Source organism: Nematolebias whitei, chromosome 13 (assembly GCF_014905685.2).
Source record: "Nematolebias whitei isolate Nwh7 chromosome 13, NemWhi1, whole genome shotgun sequence".
Classification (NCBI taxonomy): Eukaryota; Metazoa; Chordata; class Actinopteri; order Cyprinodontiformes; family Rivulidae; genus Nematolebias; species Nematolebias whitei.
In genome coordinates, this window is record NC_056510.1 from 14692694 (window position 1) to 14713267 (window position 20574).

A 20574-nucleotide genomic window follows, 5' to 3' on the forward strand; every position below is an offset into this window, starting at 1 on the left:
GCTAACAAAGCTAAAAATGTAGCCTATTATCATCGCTAACAACGTACTTTTAAACCCACTAAGAGGTACAGGAGGGGCAGTCTGACCGCTACACATGGGGATGATAACCACTAATGACCATTTAATGGCTGATAACATTCGAAGCGGGTGCATGTCAACACCGCCTTTCAGGACAAAGTTTTAAACTGAGATTATATCAAGTTGAGAAATCAAAGTTTTGGTCAAACCTTAAAAATTAATTTAAGCAAAATTGCATTTTTCAAAATGTCACACTCACAGTATGTGTTGGGAATGACTCTCAGCAACCACCACATCAGATTTGAGGTCAACTTCTGTAAAACTGACTGAGCTTGGAATATTTTTGTGTTTTCCACAGTCAGGTTGATATGGCAGTCGTTTTAAATTTGCGTCCTCTTCCAAAAGTTAATCACTTTGAAATTTATATCAAGTGATTACTTCCTGAAAGTTTGATTAAAATATGTCTAATAGTGCATAAGTTATTTTGCTAACAGACGAACTAAATTGACTCTGAATAAGTGATGGCTAATTTTAAACAAAGATCTTGCGTAATGGTTAGTGCCTCTAAATGTGCATTGGGGATGACTCTCACCTACTACCACACACATTTTTCATCCATTTTACACAAATTGGACTGGATTAAAACGGATTTTGTGTTTCTTAATTTTGGTTGGATAGGGCAGCCATCTTGAACTGAGTTATCTTCAAAGGTTAATCAGTTGTAGAAGTATATCCAATTATTACTTTCTGAGTGTTTCATTAGAATCCACCCAGTGGTTTGTGAGATATTTTGCTAACAGAAAGAAACATACAAAAACTCTATCGCCCGCCTTTCCCCACTCGACAGCGAGCGCTGGGTCAGACAAACGTCTGTGTCGCTCCTCTAGTGTTAACGATAAAGCCAGTTCATGCCTAATTATGCTTCAGCTGTTTGGTCTGTTCGTCTCTGCTCCGGCGGAGTTTGTTCGTCTTTGTCTTTGAGTCAGTTGCTAAGCAACCGCTGCTCCGTCTCTGCGCCGCCGTCCTCTGTCAGCATCCAGAAAGCTCGGTGTGTCAGATGGTGTGAGTGTGTGATGTAAGCGAGCTGTAACAAACAGATGAAGTCCAACTGGGTCGATACTCATCACGAGCTTGACTTTACTGTTTAGGATTGTTGTTGTTTTAGATGCTCAGGCTACTATTTGAAATTCATATGTGGATAAAAAGGGACGATAACGGTTACAAACAAAGCGGTGATTCAGACAAAATTCAAACATTGGATTACAGCTGAGGAATTCAGTTCTATTCAAAATACTTTATTAATCCCAAATGGAAATTAACTGTTGTCGTAGCTCATCCCGGTTTCATTAAGAGTTGTTATAGATGCTGATGGCTGTGGGCAGGAAGGATCTACTGCAGTGGATCTGATGAATCTGGCCACAGATGCTGATCCGTCCACCTGGACCCAGCAGACCTCTTGGTACTCCTGGGCAGCAGGACCACCTGAATGTTGGGCAGAACTCCTCCCTGATTTTTTTTTTGCCTGACCGAAAACATTTCACACTGAGGGAAAGTTTAATAATTTACAAGAGGAGATGCAAAATAGAGACACTAAAGAGACATTTTCTCATTTTAAGGATATTCAGAAGCATTTGTAATGTGTGTGTGTGTGCGTGTGTGTGGGGGGTGGTGTCTGGGGGGTCCTCATTATATGTGAAGGGGACACGATTTTACAACTGATTAGATTAATTAGCAACAGGTCTGAGAAAAACTGCATCTAAAAATAAAGGAATCATTTCAAAATGTTTCTCAACAGAAAAAAAGGCCACCAACTTCTCTGAAACTCTTTCAGGTTTAAGAGGAGAGATCATAATCTTGCCTCTCTGATGGTATGGGGGTGTATTACTGCCACATGGGCAGCTTACACATCTGGAAAGGGACCTTCAATGCAAATAAATACAGGTTTTAGAACAAAATACGGTTCACATTCATCGAAAAATTCTGTGAAGAAGTCAGCTGAGCAGCTAGAATCCAATGACGCAATACTCCCTCCAAAAACTCCAGCAGCTGGTTTGTTGTTAAAAGAAGCGGGGTGGCCTTGGTCCAACTTTTTTGAGATGTGATGCTGCCATAAAATTTAAACTTACCTTAATTTCTTCGAAAAAAATTCTTCGTTTCAGCATCAGATATTTTACTATATTCCATAGGGAACAAAACACTAAAATATTGGCAAATCACTGAATTCTGTTTACACAACTGGAGTTGCAATTGTTGATCTTAGAGATAATACCAATGTTTTTTTTTATGTAAAACAACACAGTAAGTTGTTTATAATTAATCAGTTCATTAAGTAATAATAAATTAAATTTACAGTTGGCGCGCGCCACTAGCCACGCGCTCATCCCTGCCAGGTGTATAAAAATATTAAATGCGCTGTAATTCAAAAGCATACCACTTCCTGTAATGTCCTTCACAATAAAATATTTCAGAGTCAGAGTCAGAGTTTCTTTATTGTCATTCGCACCTCATGTGGTACATGTGGTGGAGCGAAATTATGTACGCAGGGTCCCAGTTACATCCAACAATAAAATGTATAAGAAAAACAGTAATGACATCTAAGATATGAACTAAGAAAAACATCAACTAAATATACACTAAGCACTCATAACATAAAACATTGAACATCAGCACAAACATGAACATGAGTCTGTGAGCAGATGTGCACGCATGAACACATCAACATTGAAACAGATCAGCAGCAACATTTGCCTAATTGTTTAAGTTTCTGCTGTTGGAAAGGTCATAAAAATTCAAAGTTATATTAAAATCAATTAAAACATCGCGCCGTGTACCTATATTTGTTTCGTTTAATTTGTGTTATCGACCTCTGTCGCTTTCTTTGGGCACATTAATTTAAAAACCCAGACAAACTTCCGGTTTCCTCGCGCCTCGGGTCCGGCAGCTTTACGCGGCGGCGCTGTCAGCCTGCAGCATCAGAAAACACCTAAAAAAACAGAGTAAATTAGCTTTGTTGTTGTTGTCTTCGTCCTGGAAGATGGTGGCCAAACAGAGGATCCGCATGGCCAACGAGAAACACAGCAAGAACATCACGCAGAGAGGAAACGTCGCCAAGACGCTGGTGAGACGTTCACTGACACCCCCGATGCCAGCGTCACATTAGCCCAGACAGGTGACGTTCAAGCCGGCGTGAACACAGCAGCACGACGGTGATGCTGCCAGCTGTAGCTGCTACTTTTAGTTTATACAGTGTTTCCCACATATACAGCGCATGTGGACATTTAAAGACCGCTGAAATCATATATTTATTCTAAAAATCAACCGAGGTAATGCTCAAATTCAAAATTAATGTAATGTTTTCAGTCTGATGTTCTTTACCGCTCTTTCCGCAGAAAAGTAATACAGAACTCAACATACATAAAGATAAATAAATTAGGACATTTTAAACATTTGCAGTAAAGTCCTGTTAGAATCCATTGAGCGCTTATCCCAGTCCAGACATCTTCAGCATCATCACAAGATGTTCAGAGTATGTGCTGTGAACGACTCTCAGCTACTACCATACTAAAATTTAAGTCGAAATCTTTCAAACTGGTTGAGTTATAGCCATTTTTGACTTTGCTAAGGTTCATCGTCTGGGGCGGCCAGCTTCAAGTGGATTGACTTCAAAAGGTAAACAGTTGTAGATGTGAACCCAGTTGTTATTTCCAGAAAGTTTTATTAAAATACACCCATTAGTTCATGAGATATTTTGCTAACAGACAAAAAAGGTTGACCAGCAGCTAATGCCAAGGTTTTCAATGCAGATCTGGCACAATGTATAGTGCTTGGAATATATGTTACTCTCAGCTACTACCACACCAGATTTTAGCTCATGATCTGTAAAATCAGCAATGTTATAAACATTTTTGTGTTTTCTAAAGTGGATTAACGTTGGCAGCCATATTAAATTAGTTTAACTTCAAAACGTAAAATGTTATATATGTACATCCAGTGAATATTTACAGAAAGTTTTGTTAAAATCTGCCCTGTGGTTCAAGAGATATTTTGCTAACAGACAAACAAGGTTGACTCCAGCAGTTGCTAACAGGAGGTTTGAGGAGAAGAAACGGGAATCCTCTTTGTAAAAAAATGCTATTTTGTTTTTCTCTAAGCGACCGCAGGAGGAGAAGTACCCGGTGGGCCCCTGGCTGCTCGCGCTCTTCGTCTTTGTTGTTTGTGGATCAGGTAAAATAAAATGTTTTTTTTTTTTTTATTACCTTAACTCAGGGGTTCCCAACCCTGGTCCCTGAGGAACACCATCCTGCATGTTTTCCTGCTAAGACACACCTGATGTTAATAAATGGGTGATTAAGAGGCTTCTGCAGAACGAGAGGAAGTAATTAAATCACTGACTCAGGTGTGCTGGAGCAGGGAAACAACTAAAATATGCAGGATGGTGTTCCTCAAGGAACAGTGTCAGGAACCCTGAAATTCTTTAAAAAAACAAAAAAAAAACAAGCTGGGTGACTAACTAAAACTATAGTTTATAGCTATCCTTTAGGATTTTTAGCATTTAGCTTTTTGTTACATTTAGCTTTTAGGTGAGCTAAGGCTCACCTGTGCCCTGTACTATGAAGCAGGATCGTCTAACCTGGGTTTCTTTAACAGATCTGGCTAAATTAACGCTAACAATGAGGAGTTGAGCTTCAGAGCAGCTTATCAACTAGAAAAGTCGGCCGGGGTTTTTGACTGAGAGCTGCATCAGAGAACGGGTCAAGTACTCCAAATTACTAATCTTACAAGTACTGTTACTGCATTGAGTAAAGCACAAGTTGATCTGCTCGTTACATTAAAGTTAGAGTCCAGATCCAGTGGTCGCTCTGTTCTTTTCATGGTTTTTATTTCACTGTATGTATTTTACAAACTAACTACCCGTGCAGCCGCTCTCATTTCTAAACATTCATCTCATTTAGGAGATGGCTGCTATGACCTTTTGTTTTTTTTGTAACTTTCATATAATTGTTTAAAATTTTTACTTCATCTGCAAATATTTTACCCACATATCAAGATCTCTTCAGTTTTTCAGGAACATGTCAAATTTGCTTCAATAAATTTGCTCTTTTTTGCCTCTTTCTGCTACTTTTAAATTTTAGCTGGCCTTTTGCTACTTTTGGCTTTTAGCTATTGCTTAGCATTTTCTGCAGTTTAGTCTTATTACGTTTAGCATTTAGCCAGCTTTTTGTTACTTTCAGCTTGTAACTATGCTGTTTTACTGCATTTAGCTTTGCTAAGCTAAATGTAGCAAATGTAGCAAAACATTTAGCTAAGCTAAATGTAGCAAATTTAGCTTTTTTTCTACTTTTAGGTACTTTTCTGCAACTTTTAACAAGCATTTTCATATTTTTAGCCTTTACTAGTTTTTTGCTACTTTAGCTTCTAGATAGCTTTTTAAAATCTACACTAGCCTTTGCTCCTACTACATTTCTTGTTTTCATTTTGCTGTATTTACCTTTAAGTTAGCTGTGTGAGACTTTTAGCTTTTGACCGTTTTTCTATGTTAGCTTTTAGCCATATTTTATTTTTGCTACATTCACTTTTAGTTAGTGCATAGATCCTTTTGGCTAGGTTTTTGCTGCTTTTAGCATTTAGCTACATTTCTTCTAATTTTGACTAGTCACTTGTTACTTTTAGCTAGATTGTTTTGTTGTTGTTGCTAGGTTTTGTTTACCTTTTGTTACTAAAGATTTTATAACTATCGTTTAGGATTTTTAGCATTTAGTTTTTTCTTACATTTAGCTTTTAGCTACCTTTTGCTAAATTCAATTTCAATTACTTGTGCTTTATTTCAGATAGCCTTTTGCTACTTTTAGCTTTTTTCCTACCGTTTTGCTGCTTTTAGCTATAGCCTTAGGCTACATTAAGCTTTTGCTACTTTCACTTTAAGCTAACAGTTGGCTTCTCTTAGCTTTAACATCTCAGTTTCTTCCTCAGCTTTAACTCTGCTTATTTACAAAAAAAGCATTGATCATCTTGTCATTTAGGCGCTGCCTTGAACGTTGCCATGAAAGTTTTTATACGTTTTGATGACGCTTTTCATTAAAAGATGGAGAAGCAGGCTCAGTGCAATGAGTGGGTCTATTTGAGTTGAACCGGTCTCTAACGGTACATTTTAAGTGTTATCAGAGATCTCTGTGGAAACCCGGTTCTACCACAGCTCCTGCAGGAACAACCTTAGATAAAAAGTTATCTTAAAACAACCTCCTGCACCGCAGTACACGGCACAGGTTAGAGATCCAGCTGGTTCAAACACCCTTTCCTGTTTATTTTTTTGTTCAGTTTTCTGATCTTTTGACCCGAGTTTTAAAATTAAACACGAGTAAAAACTAGAGCCTGAACTGGTCAGAACCATTCTGACCGGTCGGTGTTTGTGGACTTTCAGCCATATTTCAGATCATCCAGAGCATCCGTATGGGGATGTGACTCAGGGGGAGCCTCTGGACCCTCGTCCCCCTCAAGCCCTCACTGAGCCTGCACACCCTCAACCCTGGGCCCCGCTCCAGAGGCCCTGACCGGCACACCCCTGCCCTCAACCAGCGTTTACAGCGTTGCAGTCTGTGGTTCCGACAGCTTTTCTATGAACAGTCTAAAACCACGCCGGCTGGAGAACACGCCTCATCTGCTAAACCCCTCCGTGCGCGCGAGCTGCTGATAATGTGCCAGATTTGTCTTTGTGTTGTGTGAGAATCATTTTTCAAATAAATGTTAAACAAATGGAGAGCACTCATTTTTAAACACCCCCCGCCCCCAACACATGTAGTTATATCATCAAATATTAGAAGCAGGTTTGAGTATTATAGCACAACTTGGAATAATGTGCCCCATTTGCAATGTTTGGACTTTTATTTTGAAACCCCCGATTTAGTGCTATTGCTTTCCAACTAAAAAGTTTCATCAGGTTGTGAACACACTAATACTTCCACTGCCGTGCTTCAGTTACTAGGTTCACCAAAATGTGTCTTTTTCTACAGCTCATTCCAAAAAGTCTACTCTTTGCCTTTACATGAATTAAAAAAGTTTTTTTTTGTATTCATGTGTGAAGTCTCACTTTACCACCAGCAGCTTTGAGTTACTCTGATACTTGAACGTTAACTTTTGTGTGTCTAAACCAGTGGTTCCCAACTCTGGTCCCTGAGGAACACCATCCTGCATGTTTAAATTGTTCCCCTGGTCCAACACACCTTTTTGGTTGAGAACCTTCGGTCTAAACAACCAACTCTGGGTCTTAATCCGCTGCGCTCACCCTGAACAAGACGTTTGAAATCTACACTGACATTTTTTTTAAATTACAATAATTAACATTAATAACATTTGCATAACTGCACCAGACTACAGGAAAGAGAAGGCACCGGATGTTTTTTCCTTTTTTTTTTTTAAGCACGTTTATTGAAAGTTGTGAAGTGCAGCTGTCAAGTGCATTTGAAGGTATTTATGTCATCACATCCGGGCGTAGAGGAAACATGCACAGAACATGAGCATATAACTGATACACAGAATTAAAAAAGAAAAAACAGCATCAGAGCTTGTGGCTTGGTTTTTTTTAACTTCCTAAGCTCCCATTTTTTCTGATCAGAGTTATTCACTGTCAAAAACAAAAAGGAAAAGAAAAAAGTGCCAAACTTCATAAAGAAAACGAGCGATGTGAAAAGAGTTTACAGAGTTAATGTTGCGGTAACGGAGCAGGACAACAGCTGTTGTGTGTGTTGTCAGTTAAATAACCTAACCTTTCCATCCAGTCCTGAAAATACAGCATTAAAGATGGACGACAGAAACCGAGCAAACAGCAGCGCGTTCTGCTCGTCCGCATCAATCCGTGACCTAGATAGCATCTGTTTTTCTCGCCTCCTCCTATTTTACATCGTACTTACACTATACAGAAATGTACATCATCTTTTGCCCTTGAAGGAGGAACAAACAAACAAAAAATGCAGCTTTAGCCCAATGCTCCAACCCTGTCAGAGGAGCTTTAAACAACATGCCACAGCAGGGTGGAGAGAACAATGAGCTTCGTCAAGGGCCGAGCGATGAGCTTCGAAAGTGAAATACTGAAAATAGATTCTCATCATCTCCGTAAGAAACCAGGTTTTTGTTCAACCCGCAGTTTAAGTAACATCACGGCTGCCAAAATGTTCAAAATAACCTCCGCCAACTCCCCCATTCCAGATGGGGACTGACGTGATAATAGGAGCTCACATTCGAAGAAGGCTCTTTCCTCCCTAAGCATCGGCAGAGAACCATTTTTACTTAAACCATTCGGCACAATAGGTAACAGCCAACCCCCCCACCCCCCTGCTGCTGCTTCATGATCAGCTTATCACCTAAAATCCAACACAGGCACAGTGATTTTATTTTAATTCTTTAGCTAAGTAGACTTTTGTCACTGTTGAGCTGTTTTTCTTGGTGAGACATTTTTGTTGATGACTGATGTTATTTGGCAAATGTTTGATTCTTCTGAAAACAAAGCCCCGCCCCCTCCCAAACATCATGTTTAGATTGTCACTCTTCGCTGTGTCGCGGAGCACAGCTGTCTGCATCCTTCAAAGATAAATATGTGCAAAATCTTGTGACAGCGTAACCTCCTGCTGTAGAAGGCGAAGTTCGGCTCTGCAGCCGCAGCGGAGCTGAAAAACTAGAAGTTCAGTCTGTTTGTGTAGACCAGGCTACGCTGAGGGGCCAGAGCTGTGTGAGGCGGGCTGGGCGAGGGCGGCGGGGTTCGGAGGTCCCGTTGGAGCCGCTGTCAGAGGGGCAGGTGGAGAGCCCGTCTGAACCTGGGCCTGGAACTGAGCCATCTGCTCTGGGCTGGCCAGCGTCTTCAGCAGAGTGTTCTCCTGCTCCAGCTGGGAGTTTCGCTCTATCAGCTCCTTGATCTGCTCCTTCAGGACCTCCACCTCCTCACGAACTGCGTACATCAGGTGACTCTTCACCAGGTCCTACAATCAGACCGAAGAGATGTGGGTTTAAGAGTGTGATGAAAAACTGGACGCCATCTGTAAAGGTCTTAGATTTTATGATAATCAAAAATTATACAAATAGAAACTTTAAGGTGGACAGGGAGTAAAATTTACATTTGGATGCATCACATTGTGAACATGGACAATTCTGAATCCATTTTTCAATTTATCCATGCTGCCACTGAGTAGTTGCTGCATGTGGTGTCATTTGAAACACTTTATATATTTTTAGAAATAAACATTATGATAGTTGTGTTAACGTGCAGCTTAGGTTAGCATCTATGCTAAGTACAGAAACCAATAAATCAAACAATATTTGCCACTGTTCATAAAAACTGCCTGTGCATAAGTAATCATTTACACAGGAGAAAAATGGTATAGCAGCAGCTGCTTATAGCCATTAATTTTTTTTTAATATAAGTGAGAATGGGTTTTTTTTTTTTTTTTTTTTTTACATTATTCTTAAGTGTGAAAGTTCTTCTAAAAGTTGTTAAATGTATATTTGTTTAATTTACCAGTAATCAATTGTTATATTTTGTCAAAGAATATATAAACCATTATGGCCTTTTTTTTTTTTAATAGACACAAGTTATTGTGAACTCTTTATTTGGCACAAAAATATACAAATATTTTTCTGTAAAATATGCCATAGTCATGTCAGTATCAAGATAACCTGAATGCAAACACTTAGCTTACCCAGCGAGGATTTGAATCACCATGCAAAATATACTGCTCAGATGTGACAGAACTATAGATTATAAAAGTTTTGTTTGTCCATCAAACTTCAACTAGTCTTAATTTTAGGTTTAACGTGATAGAAACACACCAAACAATGAAATATTTGTAACTCAAAAAAAAAAAATATATATATATATATATTTTGTAACCAAATGTGGTCTGCACTCCAGTTTAATCTGATGCCAATAATCTGATGATTAAAAAAAAAAGAAAAGAAAACCTGAGGGAAAATATTCCCAGGGTGGCAATAATTAAGCCCAGCCCACTTTTCACGCATCAGCCAATCAGATGCCGAAATATATTTAAGAGGCGTTCAGTTTGCCTAGCAACTGCCCTGACGACCGAGATGGAGAAACAGAAAACGAAAACCAGTTTGTGATTACAAAAAGGTGAATATGTTTAATTCTGACTTTTTTTATAAACACCTGTTATTTATTAAACTTCTAATAAACGTACTAACGAATAGGCTATATAGCCCACTTTAATAATTCGTTGTTTCATTGCCAAGCATTTAATTTGATACACAGTTCCACTTAATTGCGCAAAGGATGCAGGGAGTAAAACTCGTTTTTTTTTTTTTTTGGTATAGAGAATAAAGGCTTTGAACTCACCATTGCCTGTTCAATCTTGTTGTCTATGGCCACCACGCTGGCTCCCGACGAGCTGCAAAAGAAAGAAAACGGAGTAAGTACATTCGGTCTGTGCTGCAGTGAGAAAAGATGGAACAAGCCTCTCCTTCAGAGAAATGTGGGTCAGCAAGCATCTGGAAGTTTCTACAAAATACAGTGATCTGCTCCTCATCGACGCAGGTGAGCTGCAGACTGAAAGCAGCTTTTTTTTTTTTTTTTTAAATATGTATTTTTATTTTTTACCTATTGTCGAGCCTGACTTGTGAGCTCTCCGCGCTCAGCAGCGACGACAGAAACGAGATGGAGAAATGTCTCAGCTGGCAGACGCCTAAATCCATGGCCACGGAGTAGCACGACGACGTGTTCATGCTGTTCATATTTCACAGAACATTTAATATCACCGCGCAGCCTCGAGTCCACCTGCACGCGACCAGCTCCGCGAGACGCATCTGATAACAGCGGCAGCTGCGTGAATCTACCCCAAGGTCAGCCCATCTCAGCCGGACACAAAGGGCTGCAGCTCCCCGCCGTCCCCGCATAATTTATCCCGAGGAGCTGGCTCCTGATTGGCTGGTTTACTGGGGGAACGCCTCCACCTGCCGATCAGCTGACACGTGCTCCAGGGGGAGGAGGAAAGGTGGAAGGAAGCAGGAAGGGAGGGGGCACAGGAGCAACCCTCAGTGCTCGGGAGAGATTGCTGCAACCCGGCGATTACTCAACGTTGACATGGCAACTAATAACAGGAATTTTACGAACTTTATTTTAGAGGCAATGTTGCTTTCCATCTTTTCAGTGGCTCCTGAGAAACAAAGTGACAAACTGACTTGAGGTCAGCTCCAACATAAACTATAAAAACTAGCTTTATTTAAGTTTATTATGACAATCATTTTGACTCAGGTCACATACAGACTACGACACAAAGTCCTAAAGGAGTGAGCGGTTCTACTGATGGGGAGGAACAGTCTTGTGTCTTAAGTTCTGGTCTTGATGGACCTCAAACCTCCTGCCAGAAGGAAGCATCTGAAACAGTTTATGCTATAAGAGGAATCTGCTGCACACCTTTTGAAATACAACTAAAAGAAGCATTGTGGCCAACACAGAGAGTAATTTAGGAGCTGTTTTGTGTGTGCATTTATCCCCCTCGTGTGGTCAAACAGTACTAAAGTTGTAACCCGGCTCAAACAGATCTATGATCCATTCCCTCCAGATGTTTATCATTTAAGGCGTTGCGGTCAAAAAGACCATAACATTTAAAAAGTGCATTTAATATATTAGTATTTTAGTGACCTAAATATCACAACTCTGCTCAGATTCTCATTCTGACGTCCACTAAATAACGATCTCGCCCACCCAAACGCAAAACCCTCTCTTCTCTCTCTGAAGGGTTGCTCGCTCTCATATTCCTGCACATAGAAAACACTTGAAATACTTGTAGTCTCTCAACATTTAAACACTATCATTTTCATGCACTACATGGTGAAGATAATGCAGGTCCGGTTCGAAAAGTGCCTAAATTACAGAGTAATGCTGTCAGCTCGAACATCAGAGGTGGCAGTTATGAAGAGCAAACAGGGGAAGGTACTGACTCATCTATGGATTATTGATACTGCGACAAAACAGTTATTGACTAAAGAGAACAGAAGCCATAACAACGAGTGTGGGCAACGCAGGTATGCTGGTCAAAAATCCAAAAAGATATTTACTTTATTTGGCAAAATAAATAGTAAGTAGGTCAACGAAATAGAACGCATTTGCCAAAAATACCGTATTTGTTATAATTCTAGTAATAAAATAAACAATATGTAAGCAGTTTCATGTTCATTTAGTACCAAAGATCATCTGACAAATGCAACAAGAATGAGATAGAGGTAAACAATATGACCCAAATATTAAATAAAGCATTCAAGCAGGGTCACAAAGTTGATGCTTGGTAGCGTAAGGACAAAAATACATCTGGTAATTTGGCAAATGTCCAAAATAACAAGTGTGTTTAATTCTAATAAATAATAGAGCTGATCTACAACTGAATTGTATTTTCAAATAAAAACAATAAAAACACCGCTCCATTGCAAAACGAACAGCAAACGAGCGCGAGGACTCAAACACGGCAGTAGAAAAGTCTTCATATGCAAACAAGAGCAAAAGGTTGAACAAAAAGTCAAACAAGGAGCTAAAACAATTACCAAGACTTCCTGAAACTAGGGGTGCACCGGGCGCAGTTTTCTGGCCGATCACTGATTTCTAAAAAGTCTGACCTGCCGATTCCAATTTTGGCCGATACTGATTTTGTTTTATAAGCGACACTGTCAGGTGTTAAAGTCACAATGCACCTTCAATTTTCCAATCTTATTTTATAGAAAAACATATACCCTTGAACAATATCCTAGAAACAATACAAACTTGTTTTAACTGGCCATGAGGTAGTGCTCTGAAATATAAATCAAGTTCAGACAATTGTTCAAACAAACAAACAAACAAAAAAAATCTGTAAAATCACTTTCTCATGTAAGTATCGGCTGATTTCCGATTTCCCAAAATTAAGGAAATCGGGGCCACTACCTAAAACAGTGGTTTCCACAGCTGGGGCCGGGATTACAGTATGGGTTGTGAAACACCAAGTGTGGGGTTTGGAGAAAGTTTATAGAAACCAAAGAACCAAAACAATAAAATAGTTGATAAGGCTCTTTGTTAAACAGCTTATTTGTGATGTTTGTATACTTCAACCAGCAATATTAATGTAATTTATTTTTGTTAAAAGCTGTACCAATTAAGGCCTACAAGTTGTCATCAATACAAATTTTGCTGCACGGTAAATGTATTTAACAACAGCACAATTCTTCTTTTAGCAAAAATACTCTAAATAGACGTTCAAACATGGTCACCAATCATGTTTGATTCTGGTCAAACACTTAAGCACTCTGTACCAAGAAGTCAAATGCCTAAAAAAGATCCTCTAAGCCTCTTTTAGCTTTTTCGGTTTCGTCTTTGCCTGGAAGACGTGTGAGCTTCTAATCCACACCCAAATAGCCCATTCAGCTGAAGCTCCAAGAATCACACCCTCGTGATGTTTCCGATCTGTACGTCTTTACGTTACACGGCCAGCTTGTTAGCAAAATAACAGGATGCTGTCATCAGAGACACTTAATAGAACATCTTGGTCCTTCACTGTTTAAGTGCATCATAGCATCAGAATGAGGTGCACTGAAGGAAAAGACTGCTGCTCCTAAACTGTCTGAAACACCAGTTTTATACACTTGGGGTTTCTTCTGTTTTATACAAGACTATACAAAAGTCTGAACACTGTCAAGCAGCGGGTTTAACAAAAGTTGGCTCCAAATGTTGTAGGAGTTTCAACCAAATTCAACTATGAATGTATATAAAGCATATTAGGGCCCATTTCATTTGATTTAGTCTTGAAAAATCATTTTAATTATACTGTATTATCCCCATGTTTCACAGGTGAAGTTGAGATGAGATTTTTCTCATCACTGGCCCAGTGAAGCAGCACCAGAGAAATGACCAAAACCATAGTAATACCAGAGTGCACCGATGTCATGGTTTATCTGACAGGATCTCACAACGACAACCATTTCATGAAAACATCGGAGTATTCAACTACAACGTAGCGTTTACATATTTCATAAGCGAGTCCCTTCCTTTCCTTTTATACTGCACTTCATCTGCATGTATTATAAAAGGAATGAATTGATTGGATTTAAATCTTAGTATGTCTTGAACTGAATTGGATTTTTAATTTGGCCTCCCCCCCTCCCCCTGTGTATAATTATGCTCTGAAATGAGTTTTGTTGTGAATTGGTGCTTTATAACAACATCTGAACAGGACAGGAAAGATCAATCTTGTTCAAAAAGACGAGTAGCTCCATCTACAAAACAACTGCAAATAAATACATACATCAATAACACATGGATAAAAATATATACATCAACATGTAGTGGAAATAATCTCTATTCATCCTGTGGAGCTTGAAGTAAGTGGAACATATACAATCCTTACAATTAATTTATAATCTAAAAATATATATTTATTTTAGTTAAATTTAAAGTAAATTAAAAGCGAAGAGAACCATAGTCTTGAGTTATTACCACTAGAGAAGCCTGCAGTGACTGAACAGAGGACAGTTTGACCATTCAGCCTTTTGTTTGTACAGTGACGACTCCCTGTGGACTCTATTTTACCTTTTGAGATGCTGCTCCAGCTCCCAGAACAAAAGCTTCACGGCCATCTCGTCATGGCTTCGCAGATGTATCCCCTGCACTCTCATTGACATGTCGCTCAGCTGGAACATACAGACTCCGGAATAACACGCCACCGTGTTAACGATCTTCTTTGTTTGGGATTTTCTAATAGCTCCTGTTCCGTCTTACATTCAGAGATCAGATCAGGCCCACGGAGACAGATGCACTGCAGAGTGAAGCTGCATGTTGAGCCTTCCAGTGATCATGTATGTGCGCCCTTCATCATTCCTCTGTCAACCATTTGTGTTTGCATGTGCGGCTAGTGAGCACATCACTGAATACAGACAGTTGCTGCGCGGGTGGTGACGTGTGATCATGTGGTACTAGGAGTTACATAAACCATCAACTGAGATTAGCATGTGGCTCAGTGATTTCCCTGCTCAACGCTGCAAGGCCTCTGCCCTCAGTAAACTGACACGATCTGTAACTATTCAGTAAAGATGAGCCAACAGACGTACAGCCCTGTCCTTTGTTAAATACTCCAAATTAAAGAATACGAGTATAAGTGAGAAACACGTCACATTGTCCAAAATTCTGAGGTTGTCATAGTCAAAGTCACCTAGTTGATGTTTCACAAAGTTAATTTATTAACCCTGATTTAACTAGGCAAATCTCATGGACGTCACATATTTTTTGCAAGAAAGGCCTGAGCCTGAAGGCAGCCTAACACATTTTTTGGACCATGGGAGGAAATCAAGAGTATCCGGAGAAAATCCACGCAAACACGACAAGAACATGCAAACTCCACACAGAAAGATCCCAGCTCCAAACAGGGAGACTGAACACAAGACCTTCTTGATGTGGGGCAACAGTGCTAACTACTAAGCCATCGTGCTGCCCACTGACAAAACTTCAGATTTTTTCCTGCAACCTGGTGACTTTGTATGTCTGCCCTCTGAGTAACGAGACAAAGGACGTTGCGCTTCTGGATTTAATCTCGTCTTTTCTCATTGTAAGACAGCTCCAACGTGCCTTAATGCCTCAGCAAACTGAAACCCAAAAAAATGCACTCACAGGGCCTCTGCTGGCTTAGTGACGGCAGGGCCAAGAAACAGCTGGTAAAAGACGAGCTCAATCCCGGGGATTTCACTTGTCCCAACAGACTTGATGTGCTAAGGTGAACCTGCACATGACTTCTGGGAAAGGTCATCCAGTATGGCCCTCTTAAAGGACATTGTGGGCGTCTGTGGCTGAGTGGTTAGAGCAGTCGTCCTCCAATGCAAGAGTTGGGGTTCGACTCCACCAGCAGTCACATGCCGAAGTGTCTCTGGGCAAGACACTGAACCCCTCATTGCCTCTGATGTGTCCTATTGGTGTATGAAAGGGATAAAGCACTGATTATTCTCTTTAGAATGATTTGTTCAATTAGCTTTGTAGAGATCTAGTAGAGTGCTGTATGAATGGGTAAATGAGGAAACAGATTGTAGTGTAAAGCGCTTTGATTGTCTCGATAAGAAAGAAAGGCGTTACAGTCCATTTACCATTTACAGTGTCAGTAAACTAGATTAATCAAGCTATAACCAGCTGGTTAGTGCTGGCAGCTTAACTTGTGTTTAAGAAAAAAGTAGATTTTCTCTAATGTAAATATTGTAACGTACATGCAGCCACTCAAAATCAATAGACAAAATACTTGATCACTGAAGTGCAGTAATTATTACAAACAAAAAAAATCAAGACATTGTATTCTTTGAAGGTATGCACATCACACGTTGCCTTTTATGGTAGAGTTTCAGACTAAGATCATCTAAAACCATGTAGTTATCCATTTGGTCAAACTTTGAACATAAAATGATGCACAATCTGTAAAATTGACTGAACTATGGCCATTTGTGTGTTTTAAAGGGCCATGGTGGCCATCTTAAAGTGTGTTGGCTCTAAAAGAAAAGTGTAGTAAATTCCTGAAATATTTGTTAAAATTCATCCAGTGGTTCAAGATATATTTTGATACAACACATGAACACATGTAAATATACACAAATGGATTGACTCATTTTTTATAACCTTACTCTGACCGAAACACAAACTTGTTTCACACCTTAACCCAAAACTTAACCTCTAACCTAAAAATGACAATCCAACTTATTAGGATTGGGTTATGGTACCCATAAGGACTACCAGTCAAAAACACTTTTACCTGTACCTGCCTCTGTATTTTGGCAGCAAGTAATGTTATTAGTAGACTACCGTGGAGTTGGTCAAAGTGAGTATAGCAAAAGTGTAACACAAGTCAAAGTTAAGTTCTCAACAAAACCAGTTACAAAGCAAAGATCAAAGTGAGACAAATGGGTAACGGAGTTGGAGCAACATGTTTGGCTTTACAACAGAAAGTTAAAGCTTCAGAAGTTGGAACAAACACTCTGATTTCCACGGAACGAGCAAGTTTAAACCAGATACATCTTGTAAAGAAAATGCAATCAAAAAACAGTGTCCTAGCTTTGAAAAGCCAAAACAGTGAAAGTGAATGTGAGAATTTAATCACTTCACCAAGAAAGACGCAGAAAGATATGTTCACTTTCACCTCTGAGCTTATGCATCAACTCTACCACAAAACTCATCTGAATCAGATTTAGAGAAACTCACCAAATACATGTCAGATAAATTAGCTTGCAATCCACAAATCCGGTACAGTGATGGATTTTCCATGGTTGTTTCATTTCATCACTGCTGTCCAAAGCTCCAGACCAACATGACTAAAATAAAAATCCTTAACCATTTACTCAACATTCATTAGCCTTTTTTTTTTTTAGAATGGCAAAAGTACTGCATCTAAGTCAGCTTTATGTCTTAGAGGAAGATGTTCACTCTGCAGAAATGCACTCTAAATTTTAACAAAAGGGGCCTGGCATGTCCCAGTATTGGGGAAAAAAAAAAAGAACCCTATTGAATTGTTGATTTGTAAAGGCTTTTGCCTGAGCTGTGGTTTGATAGTAGAAAGCGTGTAGAGACTTTACCAGTAAGCCCTGGCAGAGATTTTTCCATAGTCACACCCTGACTATGGAGAATGACAGAGAGCTACTCAGTGAGTCAGTCAGAGAGGCAGGGAGGAATGATGAGTGGCCATTTTGGCTTCCACACATGGGAGAGTGGAGCAATTTGGGCTGACAGCAGCAAGTCCTCAAATTGAGCTAAACTCACACAGACAGGGGAAAGAAGGAGGAAGAGAAATTTGGCTAAAGACAAGGGTAGAATGGCCTTGATCCATCACCTCAGCATTAGTACAGAGTCATGGAACAGAGGAAATACAGGTGAGAAGTACAATCACGTATGTTTCAATTACTGTACTGCAGAAGGTGGCATCTAAATGGGCTGTGGCCCAAACGTGACAAATTTTCATCTGCACTTTCAATGAACTTAGTTTGCAAACAAGCGACCAGTGAGCCTTGCAGCCTCATTTAGAGCAGCCAACTTAAAAAAACCCCCCGACTACCTTAATTTTTGCATGCACAGCTTACAAAAACTATTATGGACTGTGCACTTTGTTTTACTGCACACATCATACCCACCACAGCCTGCTTTGTGCTCAAATGGCAATGCAGCCACATTTATGATCCAATGCACTAACTAGAGCATACTTTTGAAGTGAAGATGGGCAGATTTGGACCGGATTTTAATACTATTGATTCGTTGCATGATATCGTTATTTATTAGGGGTGGACCGATAAATCGGCTGGCCGATTTATCGTCCCCGATTTCCTTAATTTTGGGAGATCTGAGATCAGCCGACACTTACATGAGAAACCAATTTTACAGATTTTTTGTACTTTTAACAATTGTCTGAACTTCGTTTATATTTATGAGCACTAGCTCATGGCCAGTTAAAACAAGTTTGTATTGCTCTGTTGAGATGAGCTGGAGATGCTAGTGACAAAAGTCAACAAGGGTCAGGACGGGTTCGAGACAACCGAAACAACTATTTTGAAAGAAAATTGAACGTTCAAAATTCCACTGACAAGATCGCGAGCCTCTGACTTAAACAAGGAATCTGAGAACCATTGTGAATTTCATGAGAAATTCTGTAGACTCCCCCCACGAATGCTGTGCACCAACTAGTCGCAGCTCACAGAGGTACTACAAATCATCCCCAAAAAGCTTTACATTTCTTTTTCATACATTCACACACTCTCACTCCATACATGAAACAATTTATTTATTCTTACTCACAGCTAGACTATTGATTGGTAATGGGGTCCACTTTCTTATCTAAAGACACATGGCAGGGCTGAGGATCAAGGAGCGCCCCCATTTTTTAAAATATCTCCCCAACACACATAAGTAGGCAGAAGATCCAAGTTACCCAAGTTTTGATGGGTATGTGAACATCAGGTTTGAATAATGTGGGGTGAAACCTGGTATTAAGAGGATTAGTTGCCAAAGAACACACAGCATTCCAGTCCAGGCAGCAAACAACAGGAGTAATGCTAACGGCAGCAATAAAAAAACGAGGAAAAGGGCCCCAAGTGAGACCTTAGAGGGCCACATCTTATGGAAATGTCAATACACAATCATCTGAAGACAATTACACTACCTTCATTTTAATGGATAATACCTTCTCCAGAAAATGTGCTTCTTTTAAACAGCCATATTTATTTAAAAGTGTATGAGATGATATTGAAACCCTTGTAAAGGTATCATGTCACCTCACAAAAAAAAAAATTCTCAAAGCAGTTATTTTCCTTGCGGACTTGTTCAGTGACGTTTGTGTCAATTGAAACATCAATTTACACTTTTCATTTAAAGATCTTACACTCACTACCAAAATATGAGACAACTGTTCTCATTTACCTCCTACAATATGTGTTTAGTGTCTCACACTCACAGTGATGTCTTGGTCAAATAAACTAAAATCATCTTTATTTGCATTGCAGACTTTAAGCCTATAAAAAAAAAAAACATTGCTTTATAGTGGATACATTTGTTGTTCCACAAAAGTATTTTGTAAATGCATAGTGTAATTTTAGTTTTTAACTTCTGCAGAGTTGTGCACTTTCAGTAATTAAAAAGTGGCCCTCCTGAAATCTAACAAGGTTTTGTCGATGGTACGGACATCATCAGAAAATGCTTAGTAAATTACAATCAACTGAAGTGAGAAGGACACACACGCGCAGTTTGAGTTAAAAGATTTATACTGTTCCTTGTTTTTACGTCGATTATTTGAGGTCAAGGGAAGTTCATCAAATCAATATGTGGAAACAATAAGTTATACAGTTTGGCCCAGTGTCCTGCTTCCACTCGTATCAGATTACAAGCGAAGACAAGAGGAAAGAGCTGTGAGTGGATTAGAGATGGCTCAACGCCACTAAGTCTAAATCTGTGATGAAAGCAGGTTTATCAAGGGTACAGCTTAAAACCAACACTGACAGACAGTTGTGTACATCGGGCTTTTACAGTTGGAGGAAAACAGTCCCTGCAATCATGACTGCTCTTCTCTACATTCATATATGGAGTCTGTGTTAGATTATCCAGCTTGATACCAACAACAGCTTGGATATTTGTCTTTTTCTGAGTTAGTCAAATAGTCAAAGAGAAGACTTTGACTAGCACAAGGAAGGAAAAACAACAACTGTGGCCCAGATTACCAAAGAGCTGAACTGAAAATGTAATCACCACCACCATCTTCTGGTCACAATCAGAACTTCATACACCAACACTGTTACTCCTTTAGAAAACTTGCTTTTTAAACTTTAAAGTAATGGTTTGTTTACTGTGTCACAAACAACTACAATGCATTCATTAAAAATATGTTATCATGACACTATGATGTCCTTAAATATGACTGAACAGAAAGTACAGTAATTCACATGGACCCTACACAACTTCAGTTTGTAAATTTCACACTTTTCCAGACTCAAATCTATATGTTGTTCAAAGAACCTTGAGCTTTTTTCAATAAATGGACAGGATTTTATTTTCTTCAAGCACAAACAAAACCAAAAAGAAAAAAAAAA

General features: G+C 39.4%; 2 protein-coding genes across 3 annotated transcripts in view; one reads left to right on the forward strand and one right to left on the reverse strand.

The window, feature by feature from the left end:
* The first annotated feature begins 3052 nt into the window (after positions 1 to 3052).
* serp2 (stress-associated endoplasmic reticulum protein family member 2) lies at positions 3053 to 6477 on the forward strand. The gene is made up of 3 exons (XM_037686359.1): positions 3053 to 3136; positions 4170 to 4242; positions 6437 to 6477. Exons 1-3 carry the CDS (start codon positions 3053 to 3055, stop codon positions 6475 to 6477), a joined length of 198 nt encoding a protein of 65 aa, XP_037542287.1.
* Positions 6478 to 7615: 1138 nt separating this feature from the next.
* Positions 7616 to 20574, reverse strand: part of LOC119419546 (TSC22 domain family protein 1) — a 29324-nt gene continuing 16365 nt past the window's right edge. Inside the window, exons 1-3 of one of the 2 annotated variants that reach the window (XM_037686887.1) lie at positions 10616 to 10953; positions 10355 to 10406; positions 7616 to 8984 (exon numbers count right to left, since the gene is read on the reverse strand). In XM_037686887.1, coding sequence (XP_037542815.1) covers positions 8715 to 8984; positions 10355 to 10406; positions 10616 to 10749 — 456 coding nt within the window. In that variant the 5' untranslated portion in view covers positions 10750 to 10953 and the 3' untranslated portion in view covers positions 7616 to 8714. Of the gene's footprint in view, positions 8985 to 10354; positions 10407 to 10615; positions 10954 to 20574 lie in introns of those variants that run through there. The other variant, XM_037686886.1, reaches the window with a different exon arrangement.

Bases quoted from the DNA above. Each gene is read 5' to 3' on its own strand.
- serp2 (XM_037686359.1), top strand. From the start codon at position 3,053: ATGGTGGCCAAACAGAGGATCCGCATGGCCAACGAGAAACACAGCAAG. The intron at 3,137-4,169 runs GTGAGACGTTCA...TTTTTCTCTAAG, and splicing joins GAAACGTCGCCAAGACGCTG to CGACCGCAGGAGGAGAAGTA. The intron at 4,243-6,436 runs GTAAAATAAAAT...GTGGACTTTCAG, and splicing joins CTTTGTTGTTTGTGGATCAG to CCATATTTCAGATCATCCAG.